Consider the following 17,143-nt stretch of genomic DNA (forward strand, 5'->3'; position numbering starts at 1 on the left):
TTTGGTGGGGGTTATAAGACGCGATGGTGTAAAATAGGAGGTCAGGAGCTTTATCCTTATAGAGTGTAACGTTAAGTTGTTAACACATTGCATTAATAATCCAATAAAAGTCTAATTTTTATATAAAAAACTATGACAAATTCGAGAAAATTCAAAGGCCACAAATCACATGATAACTGTTTTATATGTAGATAAAAACAGCCTAAATTGTGACAAATCACATATAACTTATGGGTAGAGGTGTCATAAGTCGGGTTGACGAGTCTAATTGTTTAAAACAAATACATAAACTACTAAATGCTTCAAATAGGTTGACGAGTGATAATCAAGTTGTAGACGTATTAATCTAGTTGATGAGTTGTAAACAATAAGCTAAATGAGTTAAACATGTCAATCTAAACACAATCCGTTAAACTCAGGCTCTTTACGGGCTCATATAAATTTGGATCAAAAGTGGTTCAGTCCATTTAAGCAGATAAGGTAACCAGACACACTTGGACTGTATCTAATCTCTTCAAACTCATCTTCTCCAGTTTGCTTACCAACTTAAGAAAAAAAATGGCTTCTTCTTTATCCACATATCACTCAGTTTCTTCACATCTAGCTAACCAAAATTAGACCCATAATTTGTCATCTTCATTCCTATCATCTCCTTCATCAATTCCATTATCTTCCGGTTCAAACATTTCGTTGCAATTTGGTTGCAATAACAAGCAATTATGTTCTCTAATTCCCAGATGTCTTACTATCAGAGCTATGGCTCCTCCTAAACCTGGTGGAAAAGCCAAAAAAGGTATTATATTAATCTGTTAGATATAGTATATGAAGAAACACTAATTGACCCCGGGCAGATTACGGATAATCTGGGGGTTAAATAGCTGTTTCACACGAGGGGTTATGTCCGGCAAAGATGGTTCTTCTGGTGACCTGCAAAACAAACACCGTGAGCTCGTCACTTAAAAGGGGGGATACCTCCTTGTGACTACCCTCCGGCGTGAGAATCAGGCTAGATTGCTCTTGAATATAAGTGTATATTAAGAGATCGCTAGAAAAGATAAGATGTGATAAGGTAATGTAATGTAATGTAATGTGATGTGTCCATACCATTTCAAGGTGTTGGAGTATTTATAGCCGAAGGTAGGTTTCCAAGCAGGTACAGCCGGCTGAATAGTATTCCTGTTCTGCCAACTGTGGGCTATGCACGTGCCATGCTGGTGGTTGGTGGGTAGGCAGCGGCTGATAGTGACCAGGCCGGCTGTGTACTATTCCTGTTCCACCAACTGCAGGCTATGCACGTCCTCCGACAGGTTGGTGAGTAGGCAGCGGCTGATAGTGACATACAGTACAAGAGCGTGCTGCTCGTCATACTGTTGTCAGTGAGCTGTCGTATCTTTGGTCAGATCTTTTGTCCATACCTCGTCAGGTACAGTACAAAAGATCTTCCAGTATCATACGGACTGGCTCATTTGTGCGGGAGTGTTCCCGGCTTTGTGCGGGAGTGTTCCCGGCTTGCTCACTCCTTCTTCAGGTGACATTACTGAATTATTTAAGAGTTAAGTGCCTTGTGCGTGTAGCCTTGCTGCGCGGGTAGCCTTCCCTGATGGCTAGTATCCGTTGCTGCGGGAACAGGCGGAGTACGTCGACCATTGGGAGGCTTTTCCTGCGGGAACAGCTTGCGTACTGCGCGTAAGGACGTCACGTCTCTGAGCATGGTGGGTCCTGCGGATCCAGTTGGTTTCTGCGCAGACGTCTCTTCAAGGTGAGTTGCGAGTTTAGCCTTTGCGCAGACGTCCCTGTTGAAGGTGAGTCTTGCGTGTTCAACTGCGCAGACGTCCCTCTTTGAGGTGAGTCTTGCGGGTCCAACTGGGCTCTACTGGGACCTACCTCTTCAAGTCACCCCAGTCCAATGTTCTTCTCATGAATTGTTAATAAGTGAGGTGAACTTTTGGACTTAAGCAAAGGGTTTTGAAAAGGGTTTAGTTTTAAGGTTTTCCATGGGGATTCTTCCCGCGGAAGTCCTAATGTCACGTGCAGAAATTCCTGACTTTTTTGCTTGATCTTTGGGTATGATGCGGGTAGGTCTGTAACCTCCTCGCAAGTCAGGAGCGTTGAGTTCCACTTGTATATATTCTCCATGAGGTTTTGGTAGTTTTGAACATAGTGATCAATTATGTTAAAAAAACCAATTCCATCTTGGAGCTTCAAACAATCTAGTTCTCGACGTTCCCGCTATGCGGGGATGTTATTTCCGTTTCCGCAAGCATGGCCCAGAAGATCTTTCTTGGTTTCAATTCCCTGCGGAGTGCTAGGTATGTGAAGGGTTTCGCCTTGACACTGTACCCGCACTCGTCTTATAGTTACTTTACTTCCAAGGTATTCCTGGCTTCAATTCCCTGCAGGTGCTAAGTATGTGAAGGGTTTTGCCTTAACACTATACTCGCACATGTCTTATAGTTACTTGGTTGCCAAGGTAAGGGGTATAGTCCCGCTTACTTTTGAATCTTTTTGAATCTTTTTGAAATTCGAAGAGTTGGTGAAAGGATAAGAACAGTCCAAACTGTTGAAACGTCGTCCGACGGTTTCTTTTGGCAGTGTCAGGACGTGCAGGAAGTTATGGCGACGTGACAGTATATGGTCATTCCAGACGCTTTTTCAGGCGCGTGGGCGCGAGTTTTCGGGCGCGTGGCAGCGAAGTTTACGGCACGCGTCCTGTCAACAGCTGTTGCCAGCTTGCTTTTTCCACGTGTCATAGTTTCATTGCACCAGTGTTTTCCTCTCTCTTCCGCATTAAATTCATCGCATTCATTGCGATGAGTATATAAAGGGAGGAGAGGTTGCATCTCAACTCACAGTTTCACCTCTCTTCTTCTTCTAAGCGATTTCCGGCGAATACTCTAACTTTTCTGTCGAGCATTCTCCTGAAATCGTTCTTCTTTACATCCAAAACATGTCTTCTCATGATCTTGAGGTTACTGTCGAGGAGTCCGATGTATACCTCGAGAATCCGTCGTCCACGTCGGACAAGGATGACAAGAGTATTGCTGGCGAGTGCCAGTGTGCTCTTCCGGTCGACCTCTATCAGTACGTCGTCAGGAAGTTCATGCTCGAGCCTTTCGAGCCTGAGTTTCCTGCATCTCATCAGACGGTGTACGATGCCCCCAAGGGCAAGATAGGGGTGTACGCTGCATTCTTCGTCTATGGGAATCTCAGGTTCCCATTGACGAAGTTCGTATACCGTGTTCTGGAGAGACACGGTGTGCATCTGACTGAGGTACACCCAATGGCGATCGCCAAGATCCGCCATTTCGAGTGGGTGTGTCTCATTCTGGGTGTGGAGCCCCATGTTGACCGCCTGATGACCTTCTATTCCTGGAGGTGCATCCAGGGGTGGTATACCTTGGTCAATCGGATCAAGGGTTTGAAGATCTGCGCTACCGAGCGCAGTCTTCGATCTTGGAAGCGGGAGTTCTTCTATATCTCCGCTCGCGTCGTCCCCATAGCGATGACGTTCAAGAACGGGAGAGCTCTCCCGAACCTTCACGCCTCCAACTACCAGGAGGCGGAATGGTTCTCCAAGGTTTCCCGGATCCAGTCTCCGGTTTACTGCTTTGCGGAGTCCGGGATGGTGATGCTCGGGATGAGCCGGGTGTGGAAGGAGGCGTCACAGATTCCCATCGTCCTCGAATACGGTTTGAACTCTGTCCCTTACGGTATGCTTCATATTATCCGTTAATTTAGGGTTTTTGTTCTAACCGTTTTTTCTTTTTGTTTTCAGAGGGAAACGACTTGCAGTCTCTCCTGCAGCCGCGGGAGAGTGATGGCCCCGCTCGGATGGGTACTCGTGCTCTAGATGAGAACGAGTTGCCCATCCTTGAGCAAACGGCGGATCGGTTCGTGGAGGTCTACCCGCCGGGCCACCCGATTCTAAGCGCCACGCGACCAGGTAAGGAGTTGTTTAACCCTCGACCTGTCAATGCTCAAACCTCTGCTGGAATTCCTCTAATCTTGTCATCTTCTGATGAGGAATCCGCAGATGGTCCATTCTTCGTGAGGAAGAAGAAGGCTGCTGGCGGGAAGGGGAAGGCGAAGGTTGCCTCCACTGCTGATCCGGTGAATCGGTCTGACTCAGAGACCGAAAGCGAGGAGGTGGCGGGGAACCCTGGTGGTGTTGAGATCACTGCTCCGGAGGTTGAGACGGCTGTCACCTCCGGGCAGCCCAGTACAGTGACGGTGACCGGCGTAAAGAGGCCGGTTCCATCGGGTTCGTCCCCGCCTGTTCGTACCTTCAAGCTCAAGAGGACTCGTAAGTACAAACTTCCTTTACTTTTAACTTCATATCTTTCCGCAATTATACTTATATATCTTGTCTTCGTAGACGTGGATGCTACTGCATTCCAGGGTGGAGCGGGGAAGAGCACCTCCGGACCCATGATGGTAGGTTTGGTCAACCTACCTGAGGCGATGACCTAGGCGGCTGCGCCTGCTTCAGTTGGTTCAGTTGCTCACTCGGTTGAGGCAACTGCTCCAACTGTGACGACGTCTCCGCCGGTTGTCAGTGCCATATTCACCGATTCTTTCACTGAGCCGGCGGTGAGTTTTTCTGTGGTCTCTTCCGCAGCAACGACCGCGGTTGTGAGTTCACCTCCGGTGAGTTCACCTCCGTTGGTCTCTACCACGGCGGCCTCCGCCATGCCTCCTCCGGCGCCGACGACTACGGCCGGTCCTTCAGGTATGTCCGGGGTTGCGGCGTCTAGCCAATCTCTGCCTCCTTCCCATCTGCCTGACCTCTTGGATGGATATCCGTTAGGTTCGGGTGATGGGTTTGGCGGCTACAGGCCTGTCGTCGACCCTACAGGTGCGTAGGGTTATTTTGGCCTGTTATGTTTTTTTTTTTATCTTTTCCTAACTGCCTTTTGTTTTTGCAGTGTCGGATTCGAATGAGGTGTTTGTTCCGCGGTGGAACATCCGCCGGGGAACCACCCTTCGGACGGCTGTGGACTGCGTCGAGTGGGCGCGCCACGCCGCCCCCAGTGGTGCACTGGGAGAAGCTATGTCAAGCTACCAGGAGGGAAGGCTGACAAACGAGCTTCGAATTCTCCTTGCCCGGATGCAGCCGCGCGTCGAGCTGCTTTGTCGTGAAAACGACAAGTTAAAAGCAGCTCGTATCCAAGAAGTAGCTCAAGCGCGGGCTGTCCGGGAGGAGAACAGGAGGCTCTCCGTCGTTGCTGCGGAGAAGGAGAAGGCCTTCAAGGCCCTTGAGGTTGAAGTTCAGGCCCGTCTCGAGGCCCGTTCCAAGGCTGCCCAAGCTGTTAACGAACAGCTTCGGTTAGCTAAGGAAACCGCTCGGAACGCAACTGAAAGGGCCACCAGGGCTGAAGCTGTTTCTGAGCCTCTACGCACCGAGAATGAGAAGCTCAAAGCCAAATTAGAGAGGCTCCAGCAGGCTCATGACGCGTTGGCCATGGAAGACGCCAAGAAGCTTCAAGAAATCTTGGACCAGAGGGGTATGCTTGACCATACTGAGCGTAAGCTAAAGGGCGTTGAAGAGGCTGCTGCTAAGGAAGTGTTGCTTGCCAACCTTAACAAAAGTGAAGCCGAACGCACCCGTAACCAAGCTCAAGCTGCCCTCCAGGAGGCTCTGGTTACCAAGGAATGGCTTCTACGAGAAGCGTTGTCGCAGGTAAGCTTAGCTGCATAATGTCTTCACCTTTTTCTTTATACTTAGAAAATGTTTTGATACTTGTATTTTTGTTTTGTAGGTTGTGCATCGGGTCTTCACGGACACATCATATGACGATGCCATGAGCGCAGCCCTCAACGCTTCTCATGAGGATGGGGAAAAGGCTGGCTTCCTGCTTGGTCTAGGGTTCGTTGAGAAGGGCATCCCGCCTTCCAACTTCCCTTTATATGATGTGGATACTGAAGCTGCTTATGACCAAGCAGTGAACCAGTATGCTGCCTTCCCGCATCCAGTGGTGGAGAAGGTGAACGAAGTTGCTGCTGCTGATGATGGGTTAACCATTCTCAAAACCTTCCTTGAACCGCCACAGCCAACTGATGGTGCGGGTACAAGTGGGTTTGGAGGGAGTGGTCCTGAAGCTTGAACCTTTAGATCCCTTCCCACTGTTAGGATAGGTTTATGTTTTTGTATAGATTTACACTCTTGTAGGCGGGTAGATACCTGGCCATTCTTGTAATACTTGAATTTTTATGGAATGTAAATCTTTTGTGCGGGTAGGACCGTCACTCTTGCTTTATAAACATTATACGACTTGCTCATGCATATTATAGTTTAATTTGGCACTTGTTTTGCCGCATAAACAATATATGATTCGCTTGTGCATACTTTAGTTTAACTTAGCAATTTCTTAAGTACTTTGGATAAGTTAACCTTTCAACGTGGCAGATAATAGGTTAAAGTTTTGCTTCCTCTTTCGTGATTGTGCGGGTAAGACCGTCACTTTCACTTAGTAGGATGGCTAAACTTTACCTCTATCTGACCTGCGTGGAGGTTTTCCTCATTTTTTCCTTAAGAGATTTTCTAAGTGTTCTGAATAAGTTAACCTTTCGACGCGCGGTTGTCAATAGGTTAATGTTCCGTTTCCTCTATCATGATTGTGCGGGTAAGACCGTCACTTGCATTTAGTAGGATGACCAAACTTTACCTATGACTGACCTGCGTGAAGGTTTTCCTCATCTTTTCCTTAGAAATTGTTGCCGTTTTTTGTGTTTATGCGGGTTTTGCCGCCTTCCACCCGCAACGACTTCTCTTCACACTTATTTATGCGGTGAAAACCGGCATCAGTGTTTTGAATAATTAACCGTTCGACGCGCGGTTGTCAATAGGTTAGTTCGGTTTCCTCTATCATGATTTGTGCGGGTAGGACCGGCACTTTCATTTAGTGGGATGACCCAACTTTACCTATGACTGACCTGCGTTAAGGCTTTCCTTATATTTTCTTTAGAAATTTGTCGTTCTGTGTTTATGCGGGTTTTGCCGCCTTCCACATGCAACGACTTGTTTTCCCACTTATGTATGCGGTGAAGACCGGCATATCAGTGTGGAAAGTTCATTAAGTATAAATGTAAGACCATCAGCGTCAATGTGATAAGGAGAATCATTTCCATTAGAAGTGGCTCTGGGCCATTTCTTTTACAAGTTTGGAATTGATCTACATGCAGACTGTGTAATTGAGCTCCCTTCCATGTTCTTGGAAGTGTCATCGAGCCTTTCGAGCCGATATGCACTTGGTTCGGAATCTCGTTGTTTACGCAGTATGTAGTCTCCGACATTGAAGCTGTAGTTTCGTGTTTTTCCCAACTGGGGTTCTACACGCGTTGGCCTGCTCAGCATCCTTTACGCCACGAGGTGTGTGAGTTCTCCATCTCTGACGAATGTCTCGATGATGTCTTTCAAGTCTATGCATTCGTCGGTGTTGTGGCCTCTTGTCCTGTGGAAGTCACAGAATTTGCTCTGATCAGCGTTGTGACGCTCTCGGATTATTGGAGCCTTTGGCCATGGGAGTCTCTCGGTGTCGAATATCTCGGTGACGCTTTTGGTGAGTGGCGTCCATCTGGAGTTCCAGTTTGACGACAGCATGTTATCCTTTCCGCCTAACCGAGGGTGCGAGCCGGATGAGGTGTCAAAGTTTACCCTTGACTGCCAAATGCTTAGCTTCCTCTTTTTGTTTAGTCGGGCGGTAAGGACATTGTTTTCTCTTGTTTTCTGGGTGTAGAGATTTGTGCTCTGGGGAAGATCTCTACCCAGTTGCTTTTCCGTTTCCGCGAAACGTTTAGCTGCTGTCATTATGGCATCCCATGTGGATGGCATGCCATCTTTACCCGTTAAGGTGCGGATGAGCTCTGGGTCTTTCGCGCCCTGGATGAAAGCAGCGCGAACAAGATCTTCGCTAATATTGCCCAGACTTAGCTTCTTTGAGTTGAAGCGAGTGATGAAGTCTAGTAAAGACTCATCTTCCTCTCGGATGCAGGTGAGGATTGTCCATTGTTCTTCAGTGTACTTTCTTTGTTGACTGAAGTGTCGGCTGAACTTCTGTTGGAAGTCTGCCCAATCGTAGATGTGGTGGACCGGTAGACGGTCAAACCACGCTCTAGCTGCTCCAACCAACGTCATCTGGAACATATAACACCACGTGGGTTCCGTCCAGTTGCTGACGGTTGCCCCGCTATGAATCTGTTCAAATGATCGTCTGGGTCGGATATACCATCATAGGTGCCGATGTTGGACATCTGTTTGGCACTTCTTGGGGCGATTGCTTCCGCAATGTCCCTTGCAAACTTGGAGGTTCCCGCATTTGCAGCGGTTGGTCTGAAGGTTTTAGAGAAGTCACGTGGGTTTCCACCCGCGTTTTTTGGTTTGAAAGTTTCTCCAAAATTCCTTCTTGGTTGGAAGTCCGTTTCCTTACGCTTCCCTTTCACCTTATGGCGAGGGTTTACGTCGATGTCGGATTCCTCCGAATCATCGTCCAAGTACTCGCACTCATTGCTCATGTTGAGCTGTTGTCGAGTGCTTCCGAATTCGTCAGCCTGTTGGAGTGAACGTAAGCGTTCATCCAACTCAGCTTGGAATTCCCTTTGACGTTTTTCCGCCCACGCTTTAACTTGTTCAAGTGTTTGGCGGGGGGGCCTCGTCTGTTGTCTTTCCACCTGGGTATCAATGAATCCCAGGGGAGGATTGTATACTGCACTTGCCCCGGCTCGGGTAACCGGGGTAGTGTTCGTAAAATTTACTGCACTTGCCCCGGCTTGGGTAACCGGGGTAGTGTTCGTAAAATGTGTGTATTCGCCGGTGTTCCCCCCAGTAGCTGGGGTTGTGGTTACCGGGGTTTCTTGGTTACTCCCTGGCCTGGGGACCGGAGTAACGTTAACAATCTTTTCGGAGGTTTTGAAAAAACTGAGAATTAGTTCTAGCTTTCATGCACGGATGGCGCCAATGAAGAAACACTAATTGACCCCGGGCAGATTATGGATAATCTGGGGGTTAAATAGATGTTTCCCACGAGGGGTTATGTCCGGCAAAGATGGTTCTTCTGGTGACCTGCAAAACAGACACCGTGAGCTCGTCACTTAGAAGGGGGGGGGTACCTCCTTGTGATCACCCTCCGGCGTGAGAATCAGACTAGATTGCTCTTGAATATAAGTGTATATTAAGATATCGCTAGAAAAGATAAGATGTGATAAGGTAATGTAATGTAATGTAATGTGATGTGTCCATACCATTTCAAGGTGTTGGAGTATTTATAGCCGAAGGTAGGTTTCCAAGCAGGTACAGCCGGCTGAATAGTATTCCTGTTCTGCCAACTGTGGGCTATGCACGTGCCATGCTGGTGGTTGGTGGGTAGGCAGCGGCTGATAGTGACCATGCCGGCTGTGTACTATTCTTGTTCCACCAACTGCAGGCTATGCACGTCCTCCGACAGGTTGGTGAGTAGGCAGCGGCTGATAGTGACATACAGTACAAGAGCGTGCTGCTCGTCATACTGTTGTCAGTGAGCTGTCGTATCTTTGGTCAGATCTTTTGTCCATACCTCGTCAGGTACAGTACAAAAGATCCTCCAGTATCGTACGGACTGGCTCATTTGTGCGGGAGTGTTCCCGGCTTTGTGCGGGAGTGTTCCCGGCTTGCTCACTCCTTCTTCAGGTGACATTACTGAATTATTTAAGAGTTAAGTGCCTTGTGCGTGTAGCCTTGCTGCGCGGGTAGCCTTCCCTGATGGCTAGTATCCGTTGCTGCGGGAACAGGCGGAGTACGTCGACCATTGGGAGGCTTTTCCTGCGGGAACAGCTTGCGTACTGCGCGTAAGGACGTCACGTCTCTGAGCATGGTGGGTCCTGCGGATCCAGTTGGTTTCTGCGCAGACGTCTCTTCAAGGTGAGTTGCGAGTTTAGCCTTTGCGCAGACGTCCCTGTTGAAGGTGAGTCTTGCGTGTTCAACTGCGCAGACGTCCCTCTTTGAGGTGAGTCTTGCGGGTCCAACTGGGCTCTACTGGGACCTACCTCTTCAGTATATTAGTTAGAATTTACTTTCATTATTTATTATACATTAGATAGAAGAATATTAGTTAAGCCTTGTTGTAATTTGATAAGGCTATGTGTAGTGGAGGGCTACAAAATGTGGCGTTTTGCGTCATGTGACGTCAAATCAGCAAAGGGTGAGTTTTTGTTTTTGAGGTGTAATGGTGTTGTTGCTCAATATATATATATAATAGGGTAAGGATCCTAAGAGAACCCTTGTTTTTGAGGTGTAATGGTGTTGTTGCTTAATATATATATATATATATATATATATATATATATATATATATAATAGGGTAAGGATCCTAAGAGAACCCTTTGTAAATTGAGAACTTTGAGAACCATTTTGGACCACTAAAACACCTTTAAAAAAATATTTAAAAAAATCATAAAACAAAATATAATAAAAATTTTAAAAAGGTAAAAAAACCAAAATTCTTATATTTCATTCCGGTTTCATTAAAAAAATGAAAATAAAATAAAAAATGTCGTATTATACACATATGTATAATTTTAAATAATATTTAGTTACGTAATATACACATATGAACAGTATCATTTATCTTAAATTATACACATGTGTATAAAAAAACATATAAATGTACGTATATGTATATATTATACATATGTGTATATAATTTAGCTAAATCAAGGTTTTTTTTTTTATTTATTTATTTATTTTTTTTATGAAACCGGGATGATAAAATAAGAATTTTGGTTTTTTTTACTTTTTTGATTTTTGTGTTTTTTTTATTATATGATTTTTTTTTATTTTTTTGTTTTTTGTGGTCTAAAATGGTTCTCATAGTTCTCAATTTCAAAAAAGTTCTCTCATGATCCTAATCCATATATAATATATTAATATATATATAACACAAACAAATATAATAATAAAAAGAAAAGGGAAGAAGGCGACAAACAGTTCCCGGGGGGTGGGGGGTGGGGGGTGTTCTCGTCGGCCATCGCCCAAAGATCGCGCCCACTACGGGTGGCCTAAGGTTTCTTTTGTAATAATTGTTATTATATTTCTAGATATCAGGAGTGTGAATTTCTGACACATTAAAACCAATACTAACCTAACACGAAATGGGTCAATTTCAGGTTGAGCCCGCAAACCCGTTTAGCTAAATGGGTTGGGTTCACATGTTGACCCATTTAACCCATTTGTTTTTTGTTTTATATTTTAAAAATGTGTTTTGTGTAATAAATTAAATAACGGTGGGTTTGTTATGCCAGAATTTATGTAGAACTAAAAAGAAAGATGACATAAGTTTTTTTTGTTGCAAAAGTGTAAATTTTTAATATTAATATGTGAAAAAAATTAAAAAATTTAAAAATTAAAAAACTTTAGAGTCAAACACATCATACTCGGGTTTACTGTCTTACGCGATATTCAGATTCGAGTGATGTCCAGGTTCGTGTTAGGTTGGATCCGCGAACACAGCCCGTTTAAAATAATTAGGTTCTATTGTAATTTGATTAGTTTATTTTTAATTATTTTTATTGTATCTCTAATCTCTATACAGTTAGACTAGCAATAAACAGTATGTAACAATTTTTATTATTTTGCATACAGTGACCGGAATGATTAAGTTGGCGCTAGAAGCAGGGAAGGCTACACCGGTTCCACCAGTTGGTCCAGCGTTGGGTTCTAAAGGTGTAAACATTATGGCGTTTTGTAAGGATTACAATGCCAGGACTGCTGATAAAGCCGGTTATATTATCCCCGTCGAAATCACTGTCTATGATGTTTGTTTCCTCTGTCTTTCGTGTTAAGTTTTATCCGAATTTGTTGATTTCTCTGTTTACAATAAGTTTGTGGTGTTTGAATTTGCAGGATAAAAGCTTCACATTTGTGTTGAAGACTCCTCCTGCTTCAGTCTTGCTTCTTAAAGCTGCAGGTATTATTTTTATGATACATTAAAATCAATTAAACATTTTACCAAATTTTTATAACACGCTTATAAATAACATCTACATGATCAATTAAAAGAGTAATAACAATTCATAAAATATACTTAGAAATTAAATAAAGGTAATGCCATTCCACAAATATAATAAGCAAAAGAGTAAATTACGGTTTTGGTTCTTCTGATTTGCCTTAACAGTTTTAGTCCTAAAAAGAATCTATTAACAAATAAGAGCCTAAAGGTTAATTTTATAACCATTTCGGTCCAGATGCTAACCCAGTTACATTTTTCTGTTAAATAAGGTCATGTGCCGCCCCTCACACGAGGGGCATTTTAGTCATGAAGTTTAATATCGTTTAAAAAACACATTGTGAATTTTGTGTAGGGGTCAATTCAAATTACTAGCTAAATGTCACATTGTAAATCATTTTTTATATATATCTAGATTATTACTATTGTAATAATATATATACACCATTATAAACTTTGCTCATACTATAACTATAAACGTTTTCTCAAAGGGACAAATAGTGTTACCAAAACGTAGCTAGACCCGCCCTCTAGTAACCCGCAACAATGTTGTCAGTCTTCATATGTTACGTGCTACTTTCTTTTTTGTCTCAGGAGTGGAGAAAGGTTCCAAGGACCCGCAGAGGGAAAAAGTGGGGAAAGTTACAATCGAACAGTTACGTGCAATTGCAACAGAAAAGCTACCAGATTTGAACTGCACGACCATCGAATCCGCAATGAGAATCATGGCAGGAACTGCTGCTAATATGGGCATCGATGTTGATCCTCCAGCTCTTGAACGCAAATTCAAACAAATCCTATAATTTTCTTTTCTTGAAGCATTGATTCAGGTGTCATTAATGCTGCAAATATCTGGAATGCAAATATAATGTGTATTTGTTTTATTATTATTATTATTATTATTATTATTATTATTATTATTATTATTATTATTATTATTATTATTATTATTATTATTATTTTTGAATGGCTGTTGTATCGTTTCTATTAGTTTCACATTTTGTTATAAATATATTAGATGTTTGTTTAAAAACACAATATGTAGACTGCCAACAATTGCTTTTTATTCTTGCATATGTAACATATTTGGCCATTAAAGACTATTTTATGGTCAGACGGATATTGCCGTAATTAAGACCGGACATTGCTCCGATCGCATTCTCTCACAGCAACTTAGTGGCCGAGTTTTAAAGCACCAACTTGTTCCTCAATCTTTAATTTTGGAGACAGAAATGGAGATGGAGATAGATGTAGAAATCGAGATGAAGAGGAGAAATAGACAAATATTCTACGGCTAAACGATCTTCTTTGGACAATTCATCTAATTTGACAATAGCTATAATATCTTGAAATTCTTTGTAACATTGTAAAGTTTGCTTAACCTGTTGTACAGTTGCATAATTTCTTCACTGACGATTCAGGATAGTAGCATACTCGACGTTGAATCTAGAGAATCTACTACTACCTAGATACCTTTGGTGGCTAATCTTTTTGAAAATACTGCGATAATAGCATCTAAATGTGCAAATGTCGTAAGGCTCAAACGAAATAAATGTGAAAAAAAAGAACGAAACAAATTATAACATTGAAATAATTTAAAAGAGAAAAAAAAACCATGTGTTGATATTGTGTAAAATATTTTTTTATCTAAATGAGCCTCAATAATTTTTCCCTATATGAGTCTCACATAATTTCCTAATTAAATAGGCACACATAGTTTTTTAATTTTAAATTTATGTTCTTCATGATAGTCTTTTTAAAAAAAATTGTATTTTTATTTTAATATTTTTATATATGAAATTAATCCTTTTTCAAAAGATATTCATGACATATAATGTAGAAGTTGATGAAATAAGGTTAATTGGTAATTTAGCCTTTTTATTAAATGATAAATATGATCCCTTTTAATTGTGTTGAAGTATTAGCAAAAAATTATGAGTTTAAAGATATATATTGATTGAATCAATTGATTGGTGACAACATTAACGATATTAATTAATTGAATACTAAATTGACAAGGTTAGATTTAAATAAAATATACTGGATGATGAATGGGGAAGAGAGCAGGGACGTTGGATTAATATATATCAATACAAAACCTGACAACATGTTAAATTTAACACAAAGTGCAGATCAGATAAACCTAATCAATATTCCATCCAATTGCCATGCAAATTGCACAAACACCATGAATATATATATATATAAACAGCTAATTTCATTGTAAATCTTTAGTAATTTATCAAAGAATATATAAATCAAATTCAAAATCTTGAAATCGTCTTGAAATAAGCTTGTTAATGGACATTTTTCTGGACAGTTAATAAATATATATCTTTTAGTACTGAACTATATAAATATAAAACCAGACATCTATATTTTTCCAATTAGGCTATCCACAACCGTATGACCCTTTAGTGATTAACATGTCTCATTAGTTTTTTTTTACTAAAACATGTTTTTACTCCCAACACCACCATACTCATTCTTTTCACATGCTGTCTATTTTTTAAGTTATACGAGTAACTATTTGTGTATGTGAGACAAAATTAAATTAACATTATGGATTCCGAACGTTGCTGCACGTAGCCAAGAACATACCTCTAAGAGCAGCCCACCCTCAACGTTGCCCCACATTCATGCGCCACATAGGTTACGGATGGTTCCTTCACCCTGCGCGTGTTGTAGCTAGGCGGTCTTAGCTTTATGTTTGGAGAGTGTTTTTGCTACTTATAAATTACACTTCCAGTGTTAATTATTTCAACCCTATAACTAAACTAAAATTTACCTTTATTCCAAATTTTGAACATTTATGAAAACGACTCATACTTTCTAATATTTCATATTCCTATCTTTATTCGGTTAAAAACTACTCACTCACTATCTTTTCTTTGGTTTATAAACAATCATAAAATATTGAAAGTGAATTTGAGAAATAAATTAATGAGTATTCTAATTAGATGAAAACCCTGAAGTTAGGGTTGAAATGGGAATGAGATGAATACTTTCAAGGATATCCAAAAACTTGTCAACCCAAAAAGTGCCAATAATTTACTAGAACTTGAGACGATAGATGAGATCCTAAAAACACATAAAATCTGACATTTACACCCTGGTTATCAACGATAATATATAACATTTAATTATTACAAGTAACAGACTCACTAGACACATGCACAGACATACACATATGTAGAACAACAGTCAATATTCTGTGCATTGTTTTCTGGACAAACGAAATCTCACTTAATCTTTGTCTCTTTCACAAAGTCAGATCAAGAGATCCACTGCTACTACCCATTGTATTTGCATGCTTTGATCTTGTAATACTGCTAGAATATGAGTCACAATTTGGTGAAAACAAAGATATAGATAAACCATTTTCATTAAGGGCATCTTTCTCCTTTTTACTGTCCGCATGATCATCCGTCTTCGGGATCTTGATTTGTAATGAGAGATTCAAATCAAGAAGCTCGGATTGATCATGATCAAGATCAAGCTCAAGCTCCTTTCTTTTAAGTACCTTTTTCTCTTGCTCTTGATGTTTGCTTGTAACATTGTCCATCCTAGTGGTTTGTCTTTGAATTTGATTTTGATTAAGCATTGTTAATCCATCAAGACTCTTGAATAATCCCAATTGGGATTGTTCAATATTATTGGTTGGCATGTTTTTCCAACTAGCATGATCTTGGCCGAAACTCGAATGACCGTTCCTGATGTTGAGAAATTTCTCCGCGGCTGAACCACAAAACGGATGTTTTAATCCGGACATGAGCGGGTTATAGTTTTGGTTCGCTTGGGGACTCCTTAATTCATCTAGACATCTAAAAATGGAAAGATACAACATTAATTTATATTTTGTAATGTGAAAAATTAATAAGTTTTTAAGTTTAGATGATACCTGGAGTTATAAAGTGACCTTTGATGGTAGCTTTGGAGCATTGGAAGTTGGCTAAGGTGGAAAATATGATGATCATCACCACCCTCACTAAGAAGCCCTTGTTCTGAAACAATAAGAGAACAATCATAGAACTTATTAATTACATTCAAATGTTTGAATATGAAACCCTAATTAAGACTTATATTTGTATCATGAATTTGAATAATAATTATACCTTGATTCGGAATATCATCGGTCTTCTTGCTCCTTTACATCTGAATGAAATAGATCCATAACTCAGAATTTTTAAATCATTTTCATAAAAAAAAAAACCCAAATTGATTAAATGATACCTAAATTTATATTTTTTTTCTTGAATTAATCAATTCAGTACCTGAAGATGGCTCTTGACATGAGAGATACTAAGGCCTTTGACATTCATTAATTGAAGAACTAATTTTGGTGTTGCTCCTACCATCATAATCAAAGTTAAACTTACAAAAACAAACAATAAATATTATATCAAATCACAAAATAAATAAACCAAGAACATAAATTTATAAAAGTTAAGTCAATTATACTAACTTTCTTGACCTCCCAATCGTTCAATAGCTTGAACAAATCGAAGATGAAGACCAGGTGTCCACCTGAGCCTCGGGTTCTTTGATCGAACATACGGTCGAACCGATCCTGTGACCGAACCACTAGCCTTCTTATGATCACTGACCTCCTCAACTGTACTGTTGCTTGATGTTGATCCATTTTTGCGGTCAACCTCTTCTGATTCATCGTAGTAATCTTCGGCCGGTTCAACATCATGAAAACTAGGGTTTTGATTGTTGGGATAATTGTCATCTTCTTTACAAAAGTTGCTACTTCTCTTCATTTCAAATTTGGGGCTTTGATCCACCATGAAAAAAAATCAAGAAACAGTTGTAAATATATATAGAGAGAGAGATAATTATATGTTTTGAGGGAGTGTGTGGTGATAAGAGATATAGACGTGGTTTTGCTCTCTTTTCTCACACACATACACAAAAAAGGTGAGAGGACAAGTAGTTGGAACTTATTCTGTGCAAGATTTATAAATAACAACTTATAGCTGAGCTCTAGTAAGCAAAAGTTTGCTAGAATTGGAAAGAAAAAATACCTTGCCCTAGAAAATTCGATCTCTCTCTCTCTCTCTATATATATATATATCCATACAAACATTGAAAATATCATATATACCCAAGTAATATCATATATGCACTTCTAAAATAGTTAAAATTGTGTATGTGTGATATTT

General features: G+C 41.1%; 2 protein-coding genes across 5 annotated transcripts; one reads left to right on the top strand and one right to left on the bottom strand.

The window, feature by feature from the left end:
• Positions 1-517: 517 nt before the first annotated feature.
• On the top strand, positions 518-12,867 carry LOC143629186 (large ribosomal subunit protein uL11c). The gene is made up of 4 exons (XM_077098525.1): positions 518-793; positions 11,612-11,784; positions 11,873-11,936; positions 12,570-12,867. The coding sequence occupies exons 1-4, from the start codon at positions 757-759 to the stop codon at positions 12,776-12,778; spliced, it is 483 nt and encodes a 160-aa protein (XP_076954640.1). The 5' UTR covers positions 518-756; the 3' UTR covers positions 12,779-12,867.
• A 2,053-nt stretch (positions 12,868-14,920) lies between these two features.
• LOC143629187 (putative transcription factor KAN4) lies at positions 14,921-16,946 on the bottom strand. 4 transcript variants are annotated; one of them, XM_077098526.1, is made up of 5 exons: positions 16,441-16,946; positions 16,250-16,326; positions 16,091-16,130; positions 15,877-15,979; positions 14,921-15,799 (listed from the first exon to the last, which is right to left on the bottom strand). In XM_077098526.1, the coding sequence occupies exons 4-5, from the start codon at positions 15,915-15,917 to the stop codon at positions 15,238-15,240; spliced, it is 603 nt and encodes a 200-aa protein (XP_076954641.1). In that variant the 5' UTR covers positions 15,918-15,979; positions 16,091-16,130; positions 16,250-16,326; positions 16,441-16,946; the 3' UTR covers positions 14,921-15,237. The 4 variants fall into 4 exon arrangements, with proteins under 4 accessions (XP_076954641.1, XP_076954642.1, XP_076954643.1 ...); XM_077098529.1 differs by having other exon boundaries at positions 15,561-15,799; XM_077098527.1 differs by having other exon boundaries at positions 16,250-16,946.
• Between the last annotated feature and the right edge of the window lie 197 nt (positions 16,947-17,143).

This window comes from Bidens hawaiensis, unplaced genomic scaffold (assembly GCF_021521415.1).
Source record: "Bidens hawaiensis isolate Kalapana, Puna unplaced genomic scaffold, B.hawaiensis_p1.1 tig00005179_1, whole genome shotgun sequence".
Taxonomy (NCBI): Eukaryota; Viridiplantae; Streptophyta; class Magnoliopsida; order Asterales; family Asteraceae; genus Bidens; species Bidens hawaiensis.